The following is a 16,516-nucleotide window of genomic DNA, read 5'->3' as shown; positions in this document are numbered from 1 at the left end:
TCTTATCAGAATAATATTACCAAAACCTTTCAGACTAAATTTCTTTTATTTCTTACAAAGTCACCAAATATAATATTAATTTTTTTTTTTTTAACTTAAATCAGATAATTGGTAACTTTGTCTTAAATTAGAAACATCTTAAAGAATAACAAACTTTTCTTCATAAACTTCTTCTCATAAAATATTATAACTTTCATAGTCACAAAACTTAATATTTTATAAAGAATGGATATCTGATTACTTTTAACATAAACATATACAAACTTCAGAAACTTTTATTTTTAAAGAATAGCTTTTCTTTTCATCAGAAACTTCTTCTATTCATGAGAGCTTTTAGCTTTTCACAATGCATTTAAACAAAATCATTCTCTCATGATCCATAAAATAATATTGTTGTTCATAAGTAACATACTAGTTAGTCCATATCTAATAAGTCTGTACAAAATTAGGAGGCTTCTAGCATCATTGTCCCAGGCATCCAGCATTCCCCACAGTGCTAGGGATTCCCAGGATCATATCATAATACATATCTTCAACCATGAGGGTCGGTTAGCATCCTCCATAAATTGGCCGTTCCTAACAAGGGCGGGTACAACAGAGTCCTCACTACTTTTAATGGCCAATTAGATAACATTTTCCATAAAAAAACCAGTAATTTAACCCTTACTGACTGAGTTCAGATCATCAAAAGACATAACTCGAAAACATTTCACACTTATACATCATATTGAAATTCATAGTTTGCATAAAATTTCATAGTAATAGCATTTCCATTATTTTCTTTAAATATCATGTTTGTGGAATTAATAATAGCATCAATATGCTTAAATAATATACATAAGGTTTTGAAAGTTCACAAACCTATCTTTGTCTAAAACATAATTATATGTCATATCTATAATAAAAAACCTTTAATGCATAATACACTTTAAAATAACCTCACGACTTATCAAATGCCCATATAACTTATCCTAACCTGAAAGTAGAGGAATTGAGAGCCTATAATCGAAGGAGCTCAAACTTGGGTACTGGTAATACTTAAACCAAATATCGAAACTTATTACTATCAATTATATCTTAGAAGAAACTTACACATTCATCTCAAAGCATATCTCTTAAAATCAAGGAAATCCTAATCCTACCTCAACGAGGTTCCCACAAACATATTATGCATACATCAACAAATGATGTACCAAACTAAAGAAAAACCATCATTCTCATATTTATATCATATCTCCAAAGGAGCCAACTTCATTTCAAAATGTGCTTGAGATTTGGGCAATAATGCATGCATAAATATAAAGTCCATTAAGCATAGTCGTATATCCATATACAGCCATATAGCAACATACAACACATTTAACAAAATAGCAACATGAAAAAGTAGTAGAATGGTTTAGAACCCTTCCTTTGAGTACTAAACCTTGAATCAAGGTATTCAAAATTTATCTATGATCCAGACATACCAAATGATGAGCATATTAATTTATAACTCAAATCATTCAACCTAACTTTATAATTAAATCCTCAAAGTTAGGTATGTCACTTACTATTCACTATTTATTCCAGCAGCATATACTTCACCTATGGATGTCAGTAGATTCTATATCATTTTCAGAGCCAAATCATAAAACCATGATTTACTAAAAATCATACAAGGCAACATACTCAAATCTATCCTAACAGAACATCAATTGACTTACAAATTGCTTTGAGTACTAAATCTCGAACCAAGGTATTCAAAATTTATCTATGATCCAGACATACCAAATGATGAGCATATTAATTTATAGCTCAAATCATTCAACCTAACTTTAGAATTAAATCCTCAAATTTAGGTATGTCAATTACTGTTCACTATTTATTCTAGCAGCATATACTTCACCTATGGATGTCTAGTAGATTCCATATCATTCTCAGAGCCAAATCATAAAACCATGATTTACTAAAAATCATACAAGACAACATACTCAAATCTATCCTAACAGAACTTCAATTGACTTACAAGTTGCACTATTATTTTTGTATTGATCCGATTGCTGTGAGACCAATTCAATAACAACCACAAGTGTCTTAGCTTTCATAGAAAATATCCCTAGCATCCAAATTCACTTTATACAATTTAATACATAATTTATTGTGCATAAACATAGAATTTATCATAGTGGCAGCTTTGCAACATTTTCTTGTAAAATCACAAACAATCATCAAAAGATGGTATTTTCATATGAAATTCAATACACACATACTGGACATATTATATAATAATCTCCAACAAACCTTTAACCATAGTTGTCCTAGAAATATACAGGATTCACAATGACCAAATAGGTTAACCAATGAGTGCAACTCTTAACAAGTTTATGAAGCGCCTAATAACTAACTCTCAACAAGCTTCAATTACTGAATTAACTGCACATTTAGCACCTCAATTAGCAATTCCATAAGTTTATCTAGCTATTTTAGTCATTTTAACACTTACTCATAACGGATTTTATCTTAGTCTATCATCTAGGAGCACATATAAGCATAAACAATGACTCAATTCATATTCGGGCAATCAACAGTCTCTAGAATCCAACACATCCATATACAAATTCATATAACTATCGCTTAAGTTTAAATGGATAATAGATTAAAAGAATTAGATTTTCCCCTTATCCTAGACATTTGTCTTGGAATGATAGAGCTAGAATCACTCTAGCTTTAAGTTGGGAACAAGAGCTTGAGAAGAATTGAAATAAACTTCCTTGTTGTTGCTGGACCCGTAGGTGTGAGAGGGAGAGAAGAGCTTAGAGTTTTTCTTTCTTTTGATGTTGGACCCATGGGTATAAAAGGGAAAGAGTTTCTTAATTGTTCTAGTTGCTTTGAGAGAGTAGAAAGAAGAATGAGGTATTGCATGGCCAGCTAGGTGTAGGTCTTTGGGTCAAAAGAAGATAACATATGTCACCATGCATGATACTTTGGCATTACATGTGATGAATTTTACTTGGTTATATGTGTAGTTGGAATTTCCACTATATCCTTCTCTTGACTACCTATTTGCAACCTTAACTATGTTATAACATCTCATGCATCACACCTAAATAAAACACCATGTATCTAATAACTTAAACCATTTAATATAGTATTGTGCATACTTAGTATATATTCATAATACAATTTAGCCATTCAATTATTTATAATCTTTACAATTCTTATTCAATGGCATTAAAAATTATATGTCTATTAAATACTCTTCTATTAATTATAGAAAGAAAGTGGCTTAAAATAATAATTAATCACTCAAATACATAGTTTAACTATAAAGTTGGGTTAGGATGTTACATGAGGGCTCTCTTACTGAACCTTGGCCGGCCCTTTAAGTGTGGTGGGACATGCCCTACACATGATTTCGTCTAGAACCCCTTGTAGATGCATGAGGGTTTTGAATGATTCTAGGTGGTTGAGATCTATAGTACGCCTTTACTTGTAGCATCTTAAACTTGGTTGGAAGGGGGAAAAAGGTTAATGGTGCTGTGAAGGGTGAGTCGGTTTAATAGACCTATTTGTCTAGGTTGGTAGACACCCGTTCCCTCAAGGCGTTCATCATCATGTCCATCTTTTCCTTCATCATCTGCATGTCTTGCACCATGCGCATCGCACTGCTTTCCAGCTCAGAGGGATGGCTAGTGTCCTTTTGCTGCTCCTGCCTACTGGCAACATTGCTTTCTTCCGGATCTTCTCTCTCCTAACGATCGCCTGTCGAGGGACGATAGTCGTTATGCTCACCACTGTCCTGTTACTCATGCTAATCGTTTTGTCGTCGTTCATTCCTCTGATCCAACTACCACTCCAACTCATGATTACACTGGGTGAGCTGCTCAACTGCCGTAGCGAGGGTTTGCACTTGTCTTTCTAAGGCATTGAGAGGGTTCCCAGTCTCCTGGTTGATGGTAACAATTGATCGTGTCTGGACCATGCAACTCTTTGTCTTGGAAGTGGTGATATGGCTTATTCACTTGAAATTCCCACAGAAGATGCCAACTGATGATGCACAAAAGTCATCAACGAGCTGATTGTCCACATGTACACCAATGAGGGTACCTGTAGAATAAGAAAATAGAGAACCAACAGAGAGCACCAGTGGGGTGTCAGTCAAAAACCCTCCAAAGATTAAGTTAGTGATTGGAAAACCTCTGAGAACTCAATAGAGTCAGACTTAGGGATTTTCTTGTACCTTGAAGAATAGGAGTTTTGGTGCTCATATAGTGGCGCAGTATTGACCTAGATCCCTTGGATGAAGGAGCTTTCCTTGTAGAGAAGATTCAGAATTAAGTCCCCGAGATCTTAGGGCTTATCTTCCCAAATAGGGAAGATATAAGCGAGTAATGAGGTCTTTGGACGTGTTGTACAAGATATTTCCATGTTTGGACTTGAGAGTGCAGAACACATAAAAATTCCTTGGGGTCTAAGCCACTTGACTATCTTTGAGAGGGTCCATTCTTCGGTATTGGAGCGAGACCACAGTAGGGTATGCGTGTGACCTACTCGACGGGTCCTCAAGGAAGTGGTACTTCAGACCGTCAAGCTTCAAGGACATCAAGTAGAAGGCTCGTCCCAACGGGTCCCTGATGATAGATAAGATTTGGGACGAGCCGTCTTTTCTGACGAATCAAATGGTAACCTCTTAGCCAATATTGTAATGCTCACAATATTCTTTAATTGTTCTTCATTATTTTATGTGAGGTTAGGAGTCTCATCTTCATTAACGTCATCATCATCATTTGGAGAAGACGAGTCAGCAAAAGTATCACCTAACCCCTCAGGTGTCTCAAGATCATTAGGTAACACTCCTGAAGTGGGAAGTGGGGGCCCATGCTAACTCTCTCATGGCTGCAATGTCCTTAAACATAATGTCTAATAAGTCAACATTCTCCAAACCTTTCTCTCGAAATTTTGTAGCTTTAGGAACCTAAAACAATTTTGAATATTTTCATTAATAACTCAAATTAGCATGGTTTATCTACTAATACAAAATACGTACAAGGGGTTATACAAAACATACCATTAGTTTCCTCTCCTATCACTCATCAACTACAGCTATTGTTCCTTTGGCTGCATCCCATTCTAATTTGGTTTCACTTCCCTTCAACTTATTCCAAGGTACCCAATCTTTATTCAATCCATCCCACTTATGCTTATACTTTGACCTACGATATTCCTTTCCAGTTTTCTTTTCAAAAGATGATATAATATTTGTCCGACCCTTTTTACTAAAGTGGGTATTAAACCGATTACCCTTAAATACCTAATCCACACAAGCTTCACAAAAGATAGTCGTTACTTTTGATAGCCATTGAACTCTAACATTTGAGCTATTTTGGGATTGTTTAGTGTTGGGATTTGAAGTCTCCTTGTTCTTAACCATCTAAACAAAATTTAGATTTTTTAATAATAATGTTCAACCAAATACATAATTGACCATCAATTTATAAAAAGAGTTTACACCATAATTGACCAATTATGAAAATGTATATTCCTTGCTTAGTTCAAATTGACTTTTACAATTTGGAAGGCTAATGCCCAAATCAAACAAAACAAATCTGGAAACTCCATTATATGCATGATCAACTCAAATTTCTTAGTACAGTCAAAAACCTTTTATTCATAGGATCTAGTGTACCCTTGTAGAAAATATGATTAAATCCACTTTCAAAGAGTTGCATTAATTCTTGGAAAAGAACTTGGTACACTTCTAAAGCTACAAAAACTCTGCTGTTATAGAGGCTAAAGTCTAAGTAATACAACAAAACCTAATTAGTTGAAGGATTTCATAGAGCACTAAGCTTGGGTTCAACTCATTCAGTTTTTCAATCCAACAACAATCAATTAAAATACACATTTCTTTTAGATAAGCTTCTTTATGTATATATAACTAAATATGTAAAAATTTCAATGCTCTTACAAGCAATACTTTGTTATAGATAATACAATTTCACATGTAATAAACTAGCAATACATTTTAGTTCAGATTTAGTAAAAGGCAGAACTAGTAACAAAATTAGTTTAGCTTAAGTGTAGGTTCAATTTAAAAGGCAGCAAGAATAAATTGGATGAAAAACATGCCTAAACTAGTACAATAATTATGTCCCATCCCATTACCATTCTTATAGTCTAGACTTATCTAGATTTGAGGTGGAACTAAGGTATGAAGGGTCTAATAATCTAGTACAATATTTCTAAAAGAATATAAAACAATATATATATTTACTATTATTTATTAGTAAACACAAAAGTAACATTAGTTACGAGATAAACTGACGACTAATCAAAACTTGTCTAACTCCTAAAAATGATGTGAAAAATAAGATAAGATGCGGCTACACAAGTGTCTACACTAGTTTCTCGAAAAAAAAAAAAGTGTCTACACTATGCCTATCAAAAAAAAACAACAACAACAAAGACAAGTGTCTACACTACGACTTGCAAGCACCCAATCATGTCTCCTCCCCCTTAAAACCTCCAATACCTCAAACGCTATTCCACTCTGAACTCTTCAGTCTTCACTCAGAAATCCAAGGGCTTCAAGATCTTATCCTCCAACACACAACTATGGCGCTTTAGAAATAATAGAGCCCCATCACCAAAAATATCCCATTTTCGCCCAAAACGGGTTTCCATATTTTTCAGAAATGACTACTCCATATCCCTCTCATTTGTTATCTGCTCTCGCCTTCCACGCTTCCAACAAAATGGCTCTCAGAATTCATTCCCCTTTGTTTCAGAGGTTCAAGGTGAGCTTTTTCGATCACAGTGTTCTTCTGTGAACTTAAAAAGTGTCACTCACATCAAGTGTTGAGAATTTTTGTACCCATGGAGTGTTCCCTTAATGGGAGAATGTGAAATTTTTTATGTCTCTTTTTCTATTTTATATGAAGTAAATAGATTACTGTGTACAATTCTTACCTGGGTGTTTTAGCTTTTTGGTTTTAGATATGTTTGGAGGTCTATTTCTTTATGTTTCTTCCAGTTTATATGTTTTTTTGCTTGGAGAAGTGGGTTCAGGAAATGGGTCTTATAAAATTCGTGATAAATACAAGTTTTATGCTCATTAAAGTGTGTGTTTTTGGGGAAAAAATGTGGTTATTGTGTTTAGTGAAAATGGGTTTTTCTAGAATTTAATTTTGTTAAATAAATTGATGCATTGATTTTCTGTTTGTTGCTTTTGGTTTTTAGACTATTGTAATGGTTTAAATGGTATATACTCTATTAGCACCTAAACTTTAGGCCATGAGTGATTTTAGTCCTTAGAATTATATGGCTAAACTAAAAACTGTCACGTCATCACTCTTTTGAGCACTTTAAGGACTAAAAGCAATCGCTTTAACTATGTTAGGGATTAAAGTAATCATTTTGGTTTTGAGGGTCTGTTTGTGGATAAGTTTGGTCGATTTATTATGGAAGCTTCTCCTGTCATGTGGAACATGATATACCCTAGTTGACCTTCAATGGACCAAGAAAGAGGAAAATATGGTTTACTAGCGGTCTGTTTGTTTGAAAAGCTTGCTGTTTGGTTCAATATTGCCTTATACCCTATAACAAAATGCATTCAATTTCAGAGTGTCAATTTTTATGTGATACCGATTAAAATTGTCTTCCATGGATATGTCTCATTCCTGATGACGATACTTTTGAGTAGAATTTATAGAAAAGATCACTTGAAGAAACAGATCACACATGCAACTTCATATACACCTCTCTCCTTCTTTTATCATTTAAGGTCTAACAAATATGCATATAGAGAGAAAAATATGTTTTTATGATGAACGGTTAATTTAGAGTGATGACCTAATATGTTTTTTTGCTGGGTTAGTTACTTTTGGTTTCGTAAACATAACTAACTATTTAGGACACTGCTTTAGTGTCACACCAATGCGCAGCCTTTTGTATCATCAGTCATCACTGCTGATATATTAAGTTTTAGTTTCTGGAGAGAGAGAGAGGTTATGAACTACGATACTATTAGGCAACACTCTGGCCTTCATAAAGTAAGGATTTTTTTTTGAAGATGAATGTGCCACTTCAGATCCATTAAGCTTGAGCTCAAATGGCATTTCCTCTTCCTATCAGAATGGGGTGGAGGTTGAGGTTGTGGGTTTAAGACCTGCTAGGTGTGTAAAGTTCCAATCTGTCCACCTTCCCACCCCGCACAGCCAGCCCCACCCCCGCGCACCCCCCCCCTGGGGCACCCAAAATGAGAAAAGAAGCCAGTGTAGGGTTTAACTTTCAATAGATCAGTTGCATTTGTGATTTATGTCTTTTCAGTGGAGGAGATAAATTTATATTCCCCATGTATTTCATTTAAATTTCATGGCTTTTGGCAGTATTATTCTCTGCCTTGTAGTTATCTTAATTAACAGCTGAACTAGTTTGGCCTCAAATGCTTTACTGGGTTGGGTTACATGCTTTGATTGATTAATGTGTATTTTTTTTGTTGTAGCAGGGGGTTGCTACAGTATGTCAGAGAGCAGAACTGTCGTATGAGTGTTAGACAATTTAGGGCATTTCAGAATACTAGGCCCAAAGTATTGTGTGCAATAAACATGTCTGCAGGCCAGTCTGATGATCATGGGAAATTCAAATTGGATCATCTAATGCATTAAAAGTAAATTAATGAAATTGACTAGAACAAGCTTTCTCTTTTTTGTTATTTTGCTTCCAAGATTTCTCTTATACTACATTAGTCCAAATTTAGTCAGAATGTCAGATAACAATTCAGTGATGGGAAGTCCTTGCCTTATCTACTCCTAGAATAGCAACCAAACAAACGAGTCCAGAAAAGCGTCCATGAGATAACAGAAAATGGTCACCCCAGCCAAATGGCTGTGTCATCCACCACCGCTACAGTGTACATTTCTCGAAAAGATTTCCCCACTCAGACGCCAATAAGTGGTGCCATTTTCACAAATTCCATTGCTTTTGTACCCGATGAGACTGTTGGAACAGAGGCAGAATCAGAAAGTTCCATTGAAGCTCCAAAAGAACCTCCGTCCTGGATTCCTGCTCTTAACATCGAAAGAGCTCTCCGTGGCATACGTAATCATTATCTGCCTCTTTAATAATTGATTTTGTATTTTACTTTCTACTTGGACAAACTTTTACCCTTTTTATGTTTATGGTTAACAGGATGATCAAAGAGCACTTATTAGTTTGTTCGTGCAAAATTTGAGCATCACATGAATTTTGTGTTTTTGAAACCTTAATGTTCTCTCATGATGCAATTATTTGATAAAATTCAATTTAGGATGCAACAATAACTGTGGATCACTATGGTATGCTTGGATGACAATGTGGATGTTCTCTTGAGCAGGTCCTAACTCAAATACTTTTTCGGTTAATATCAACTTTTTTTTGGGCAATCCAAATTGATAACTCTCTCTCCCTCTCTCTCACACTCATGTTTCTGAGTATACAGGTCAGAGTTGCATTAAGAAGCAAAGTTGAAGAATTAATGAAACACGAATTTTTACTAAAATGTTTGCTACAAATCAAACACTCAAAGCTGATGCTGATGAGTCTTATTCTTATAGTCCAAAATAGGATTCCAAATTCCAAAAAAGAAAAAAAAAAAAAGAAAAATTCATCGGATGCTCTTTTGCAAGTTAGCGTATCTTCTATCCATATCTTCTCGCAGCCGCTTGTTGCTTGTTTGTACTTCTTGACGCAATTTTTTATTACCTTTGAGCACTAGTTGCTGCGTTTGTTCAATATCTTGCTGCATTCTTTCAGTATCTTCAGCCAAACGGACCAGTTGTGTCCCCATGTCAGCAATGCTGCTGTGCATTTCCTCTGTGAGCTTCAGTAGCTTAGATGAATGTAGAGCCTCGTCCGTACTGCCCGGATAACATTCTGGTGCATCTTCCTTCTCTACCATAGCCCGGCCCTTGCAAATCCGACTCCCTGGATCAAAGTCCGAAATATTCTGAAACCTGCCACGGTACAAACATACGTACCAAAAAAAAAAAAAAATTCCTCAAAGAAAATCAAAACAGGTTAAAAGATTGTCCACCCTTTTTCTTCTTTTAATTTGAAGCATATATAGAAAAAGAAAGAAAGAGAAGAAATACATACATCATACAGCCATCGCCCTTGAACTTGGACCCACGGAGATCTTCTTTAGATGTGTCCTTCAAACTTGGACCCATGGAGATTTTCTTTAGTCCAGTGCTTGTCGGAATAGCCAGTGCATCATTTTTTGATGTTCCCGTTGCCTTCTTGCAACTATGCATCCCTTCGTCGAAGTCCTCGACGTTCTGAAACCTACCCCATATAAAACATACATAAATTATTAAAGCCTACAAGAAAATCAAATTAAACAAGATTGTCAAAGAAAACGTACAGGTGACATGAATGGCAATATGTGCTTGGTTTGCCATTCACAGATACACCGAAAGACCACATGTGGCCTCCACACACTAGAAAAAATCCACCCTCTACATTGCAGTTATCCACCTGGCAAGGCTGAGAATCTCTGTGAGCCTCATGAAGTCCATCGCCCTTGAACTTGGACCCACGGAGATCTTCTTTAGATGTGTCCTTCAAACTTGGACCCATGGAGATTTTCTTTACTCCAGTGCTCGTCGGAATAGCCAGTGCATCATTTTTTGATGTTCCCGTTGCCTTCTTGCAACTATGCATCCCTTCGTCGAAGTCCTCGACGTTCTGAAACCTACCCCATATAAAACATACATAAATTATTAAAGCCTACAAGAAAATCAAATTAAACAAGATTGTCAAAGAAAACGTACAGGTGACATGAATGGCAATATGTGCTTGGTTTGCCATTCACAGATACACCGAAAGACCACATGTGGCCTCCACACACTTGAAAAAATCCGCCCTCTACATTGCAGTTATCCACCTGGCAAGGCTGAGAATCTCTGTGAGCCTCATGAAGTCCATCGCCCTTGAACTTGGACCCACGGAGAACTTCTTTAGATGTGTCCTTCAAACTTGGACCCATGGAGATTTTCTTTACTCCAGTGCTCGTCGGAATAGCCAGTGCATCATTTTTTGATGTTCCCGTTGCCTTCTTGCAACTATCACCATCACCATCGATGCCTATTTCACGCGGGCGCGACTCGGTGACAATTTCGTTGACATCCTTCTTATCCAAGGAGATTGTGTTGGAGTTCGTCCCAACGTCAGTTGTCTTGGAATTAGTTGCACCGCTGCAACTTCCAACGTTTCTTCTTTTGGGAATAACAAGTCTGATTTTTGGAAGTTTCTCAATCTTGGAGGCAGCGTCATCTGCATTCTTCACCGACACCTTGGATGGATCATCTGACATGGTGGTGGCCGGTGGGGATGGTTTTCAAAGAACGGAAAGAAAGTACTTTTATGTTTTATCTAAAACTGAAAGCTGTGAGTTTAAGAGAAGGATGGTGCTATGCGTAGTGTGAGTGAGACTCTTTATATAGGCCTCGTGTGGTTAACTTATCAACCGACTCATCATAACTGAAAAATCTGTCAGCTCGTTTCTATCCTTTAGAATTAACTATTATTATTATCTATATATATATATATATATACGAAACTTTTTATTTATATTTATTAGAAAGATTTTTTTAAAAAAAAATAATATTTAAATACACTTTTACCACATACTAAACACCCAACACATATCTCCATTTACAAATCTAATTACAAACACCATAGGCAGATACCAAAAACTAATTTAACCAAATCTAACTCAAATATCTAAATCTAAAACAATCCAACCAAGTGCATTTGAAGATGTTGATTCAGCATCAGCTAACTTTTTTTCCTTTTGAATTCCAATGTGCCTTTTACATTGCTTTCTGTGTGGTTATGTGCTCAATGCTCATTTTATATCTCAGTTGTTCTTTTTGTTCTTGCTCCTTTCCAATCGACCAAATATTGTTTTCCCTTCTTATTTTCTGTCTATCATGTCCCTTTTGTGAGGAATAAATATAGACATTTATAGATTCCGTTCAACCCCAACACTTATATACTGCACAAAGTAAATGTATCTTAGAAGGTTGATAAGAAACTATAAAATTTAAATAAATAAAAAATCATAAATGCATATAAACCACAAAGTTTGATCATAATCTACGGTAAACAATACACCAATTGTTTTATTTATTTATTTATTTTATGTTATACATAGATTCATGCGTTATTGAAAGTGTATGGGGAGTTGTAACAGCAGGGCAGAATATGAAATTGCAAAAAGTGTACCCATATCTCCTTGCAACCAAAATCTATTGCAAGTTGGACTACAAATTTGGTTATACAGAACAAAGTAAGTTTTCTTATACATTCACAAACTTATATGCTTCTAATTCAAGGAAAAAATTCAAGTAATTAAAACATAATTAAAAAAAGAATATAACAATAAAGAAATGTTAGATCCATATGGAAGTTTCCATACAAAAATAAAAAACCTTAAGTAATACATGAATATTAACAGAAGTTCAAAGTCCTATAAAAGCTCAAATCTCTTAAAACAGTACACCAATATAAGAAATTTGAGTGGTTTATTCTATCTAGGCACAAAGTTAAAAGTAACCTCCAACTTTTTATGGCTTATCCAGACCTTCAAATGCTTTAATATGTCTATAAGTCTCTCATCAAGCTCTTTGATCCATTCAACCACACCCTTTGATATTTCAAAATTAATATATGCCTGTCATTAAACAAATAAATGCATTATTACTACCAGTTTTCTCAAAAGTAACATACTCAACATGCTTTTAAAAAAATGCTAAAGCTTTATTACAATCTAGTCAGATTTGAATATTAGTAACCAAAAAAAAGGTTGTTGCATCTACAAAATTTTGATACATCAAGTGAAAAAATAAATCAAACAATAAGACGGCCCCTATATAGGGCACATAAATAAATGAAAGAAGGAATATATTCTGTAATCAGAAAACCAAAATATCAAACTGTGGTCTGTAATCAATCATAGAAACAAATATTGGAGTATAAAATCTAATCTCATTAGAAGATAAGTTTAATTCACTAATGCAAACCTGTATGCAAAAAAAAAAATAAATTCCAAGTTCAATACCACTGCCACCACCAAATCAGTAAAAATCTCCAATGTAAGATCACATTCACAGACCCACAATTTTTTTATGAATATACTTTCAAAAACACCGAGCCACCTCTAAATCAAACCCAAATTCACTAAGCTAACAATTCATTCTCAGTGACAAATTAAAAAATTTGTAAAAATTCATTCTCAGCATTCCTAGCTACTTGTAACTAAGAGCTCATGCCGCCAAAAATCAGGAAAAAGAAATTTCTACAGGAAATTGATCCAATGGTTTCCTATAGACTAATTTTCATGTGAGAATAGCGAGTTTGTCATGTTGATAATTTCATCTTGCATGATGATAACTTCATCTTGTACTCTTCATGCATATTAAGTCCTAAAACACTTGTCACAACCGCTATAAAGCCATTTTTGGACAATTGATGCCTAGATGAAGATGTTCAGCATTATATTTGTGACAGATGAGAAATGCACAGTAATTGTGAGGAAAACACAATGATTCCATCAAAAGAGGGATTTTTCTTGGAACATAGTTTTCCCTCCAACTCACCATATGGCATTCAACTGATCATCCACATGTGATCAATTTAATAGTCAAGTTGGCTTAACATGTCATGTGATTAAAGTACATGTGGTTCATCATCTAAATGCCATGTAATTGGTTGGAGGAGATTTCTTCAAACCAATTTAAAGGAAAACTATTATTTTACTTGGAACCCTAATGTTTTGCTTTTAGCAACAGACCTTTGTATAGAGCACCTGGCAATTGAAACGGTGAGATACCAGCCCCATGAAATATGAATTGGCTATACTGATACCCAACAGAAATCTATAGCATCATGTCCATACACAAAATTCCAGTTTGCACCTCACAAAAGTGAAAAGTCTAATAATGTCGAGAGAATCTAGTTCCTGTTCATTAAAGAGCACATATTTAGCATTCACAAATCCAACCAAATGTATGGTTTGCTGCTTACAGAATCTAGTTATGGACATCAGATGCTGTTAGATTTCACATACGTTGTTGCAAAATGACTTGAAATATCTATATTCATAATAATATCATGTAAGATGCATTTCAATTTTATTCACTAATCATCAAGCCCTTTATATGTTAAGGAAGCAATATTGAGAAGCAAATTCAAAACACATTTTGGCAATTTAAGAAACTCTTTTTAGCAATTAAATAAGCTTTACACAACTATCTCTAGAAGCTTAATCTGTCAGAAAGCACCACAAATAGTTCCTATTCATTATAGAGTACATAATAGTTCCCCTAACTTTCAAATACATAATCTTAAAGGCAATTGTCATTCAATTTTATAGAGAAAAATATAGAAGGGTTCCAACTTGGGAGCCCTATAAGAATTAGAGTCTAAAAGTTCATTTTAAGATTAAGTTTCATATTCTTCCAAGAAGAGAAAAAATGATTATGAGGAGATAGAAATAGGGATTTACCAAACTTTCTATGGATTACACGGCCAAACTGTCATGGATTTCAATAATAATTTTTTCTATTTTGTCTACAAAGCAACTATATGGGAAATTAGGGAAAAAGATAGCCAAACATTTTGGATTTTCTTTTTTCCTCTGTCTGTTGGTTTGGAACGGAACATGCAAACAATTAAAAAGTGGGCCAAATCATCAGAGAGAGTATCCGAAAGAGGGAAATTAACCACGCTATTCTGACCTTGTGTGTATGGAGTTGCAGAGAAGAAACGGAATAGGGCGGAAGAGCAGGTCTCAAATATTCATCCAAAGAGAAAATTATAAACCCTAGATCCGACAAAAACGAAAAAAAAAAATCAAAGTAGATCTAAGCGATCTGGAATCTGATCGATTCGAAATTGGTACCTGGTTGAACTTGAGGGCGTGCATATGAAAATGTTAAACTGAAAAGCGAAGAGAAAAACTTAATTAAAATACCAAAATCAAAAACTATATATCAAAACCTAATCATAATTAATAAACAAACTTAAATCAAAGATAAAAACTCACCGATGAAAGAAATTAACGGACAGTTAGATGAAGAAATCTGACAGGAAAGTGAGAGACTTCTTTTCATTCTTGATTGCAAACCATGGAAATATGTCAATTGGCTTCTGTTTTTTGTTTTTTATCGACAGGGAAAATCTTTTCTTTTGGCCGTTTGTGTTAACAAATGGAAAGAATGGATGATTGTGTGTTTTGGGTTTCAGTTTTTAGAGCGTGCAGTTTTTGATCTCTCGATCTCTCTCTCCTTTTGTGTTCTCTGCCTCTCTATTTCTCTATCTCTTGGTCTCTCTTTCTCCTTTTTTTCTTCATGTAGCTATCTTCCTTTTTTTCTGTCTTAAGCAGTTAATTTCCTTTTATACCAAGAGGGGTTCCAAACAGTGTTTTAACGTAGCGAAAAATTATAATTTGTCACTTTTAAACGGTGTTATAGCGTTGTCAAAACAATATAATGTATCGCTTTTTAAAGTTATACATGTCTGAATTTTAAGTAGGGACTTTTCCTATTTGTCATTATCTCCTTAATTCTAGGAACTCATTTTCTCTCAGCTTCTGCTATTATATATATATAGATTACAATCAAGTTGGCCAGTACAACCGCCATAGTTATCCATTATTTTGTGCATTACTTTGAAGTATGTTATCTCTAACAAACATTATTTTGTTTTACATCTATTTTCTGATAGCCCTTCTACTCCTATATACTGCATTCTTCATCTCCTACTTCATCTTAGTTAGTGTTTATTGTTCTTTCTTTTGGTGGTAGGCTGAGCCTCCTGATCATTCTTTCTGTTTATTATCTTGTGATTACCTGTTTAAGCTAATCCTTTACTCCCCAATTATCTTCTTCTTCTTGTCTTTGTTTTTAGCCCAAAGTTTGTTGCAGATGTGTACTGTAGAGAAGAGTAAGTCTGGTTCTGTGTCTACCTGTTGCCCAGTAAGTCTTAAGTACCGAGGTTGAGTGATTGAACTTGAGCCAAACAGTAATTCTTGTGTAGCTAGGAGGGCGTTGAGGGTATGAGCAGGAAGGTTTGTGTGTTTCAACAATATGGAAAAGCAGTAGTAAGTAGTGGCAGTATCCACAGAAGGCATCAGTATCCTTGTACACCCTGTTTCAGATCTAAGGTTAGATCCAGAAATTGGAAGATAGAAGTAGTCTAGGTTATAATTGATTTCTTAGGCTTTCAATCCAGGATGATGAATAGGATGTTTAGAAGGAGTGATTCATCCACCAGCATTAGATCTAGCAGTACAAACCTTCCTGAGATTCCACAAGAAGATGGAACAATTAACTCGGAGTCGTTCCAGCTCTCAGATCTAGATCAGAAGTTAGGTGATTGGAACATACCCAAAGTTCCCACAACCCAGGTCTATAAGTCATCATCATGGTCCTTGAAAAAGACTTTCAAAACCGACTACCATGTTAGGACTATAGAACAAATCTACAGCATCAGC

At 34.9% G+C, this 16,516-nt stretch overlaps 1 protein-coding gene and 1 long non-coding RNA gene across 2 annotated transcripts; both read right to left on the bottom strand.

Moving 5' to 3' along the window:
• Window positions 1-9,622: 9,622 nt before the first annotated feature.
• LOC115967366 lies at window positions 9,623-11,396 on the bottom strand. Its single transcript, XM_031086448.1, has 4 exons — window positions 10,791-11,396; window positions 10,382-10,711; window positions 10,114-10,302; window positions 9,623-9,971 (listed from the first exon to the last, which is right to left on the bottom strand). The coding sequence occupies exons 1-4, from the start codon at window positions 11,330-11,332 to the stop codon at window positions 9,623-9,625; spliced, it is 1,410 nt and encodes a 469-aa protein (XP_030942308.1). The 5' UTR covers window positions 11,333-11,396.
• A 2,460-nt stretch (window positions 11,397-13,856) lies between these two features.
• Window positions 13,857-15,305, bottom strand: LOC115969356. Its single transcript, XR_004086946.1, has 3 exons — window positions 15,068-15,305; window positions 14,924-14,961; window positions 13,857-13,981 (listed from the first exon to the last, which is right to left on the bottom strand). It is a non-coding gene; the product is annotated as an uncharacterized LOC115969356 (long non-coding RNA).
• Window positions 15,306-16,516: the final 1,211 nt, after the last annotated feature.

Source organism: Quercus lobata, chromosome 11 (assembly GCF_001633185.2).
Source record: "Quercus lobata isolate SW786 chromosome 11, ValleyOak3.0 Primary Assembly, whole genome shotgun sequence".
Lineage (NCBI taxonomy): Eukaryota > Viridiplantae > Streptophyta > Magnoliopsida > Fagales > Fagaceae > Quercus > Quercus lobata.
Note: the sequence above shows the minus strand (reverse complement) of the source record. Positions and strands in the feature narration are given on the sequence as shown.

Bases quoted from the DNA above. Each gene is read 5' to 3' on its own strand.
- LOC115967366 (XM_031086448.1), bottom strand. From the start codon at position 11,332: ATGTCAGATGATCCATCCAAGGTGTCGGTGAAGAATGCAGATGACGCT. The intron at 10,303-10,381 runs GTACGTTTTCTT...TATATGGGGTAG, and splicing joins TATTGCCATTCATGTCACCT to GTTTCAGAACGTCGAGGACT. The intron at 9,972-10,113 runs GTATGTATTTCT...GTACCGTGGCAG, and splicing joins AAGGGCGATGGCTGTATGAT to GTTTCAGAATATTTCGGACT.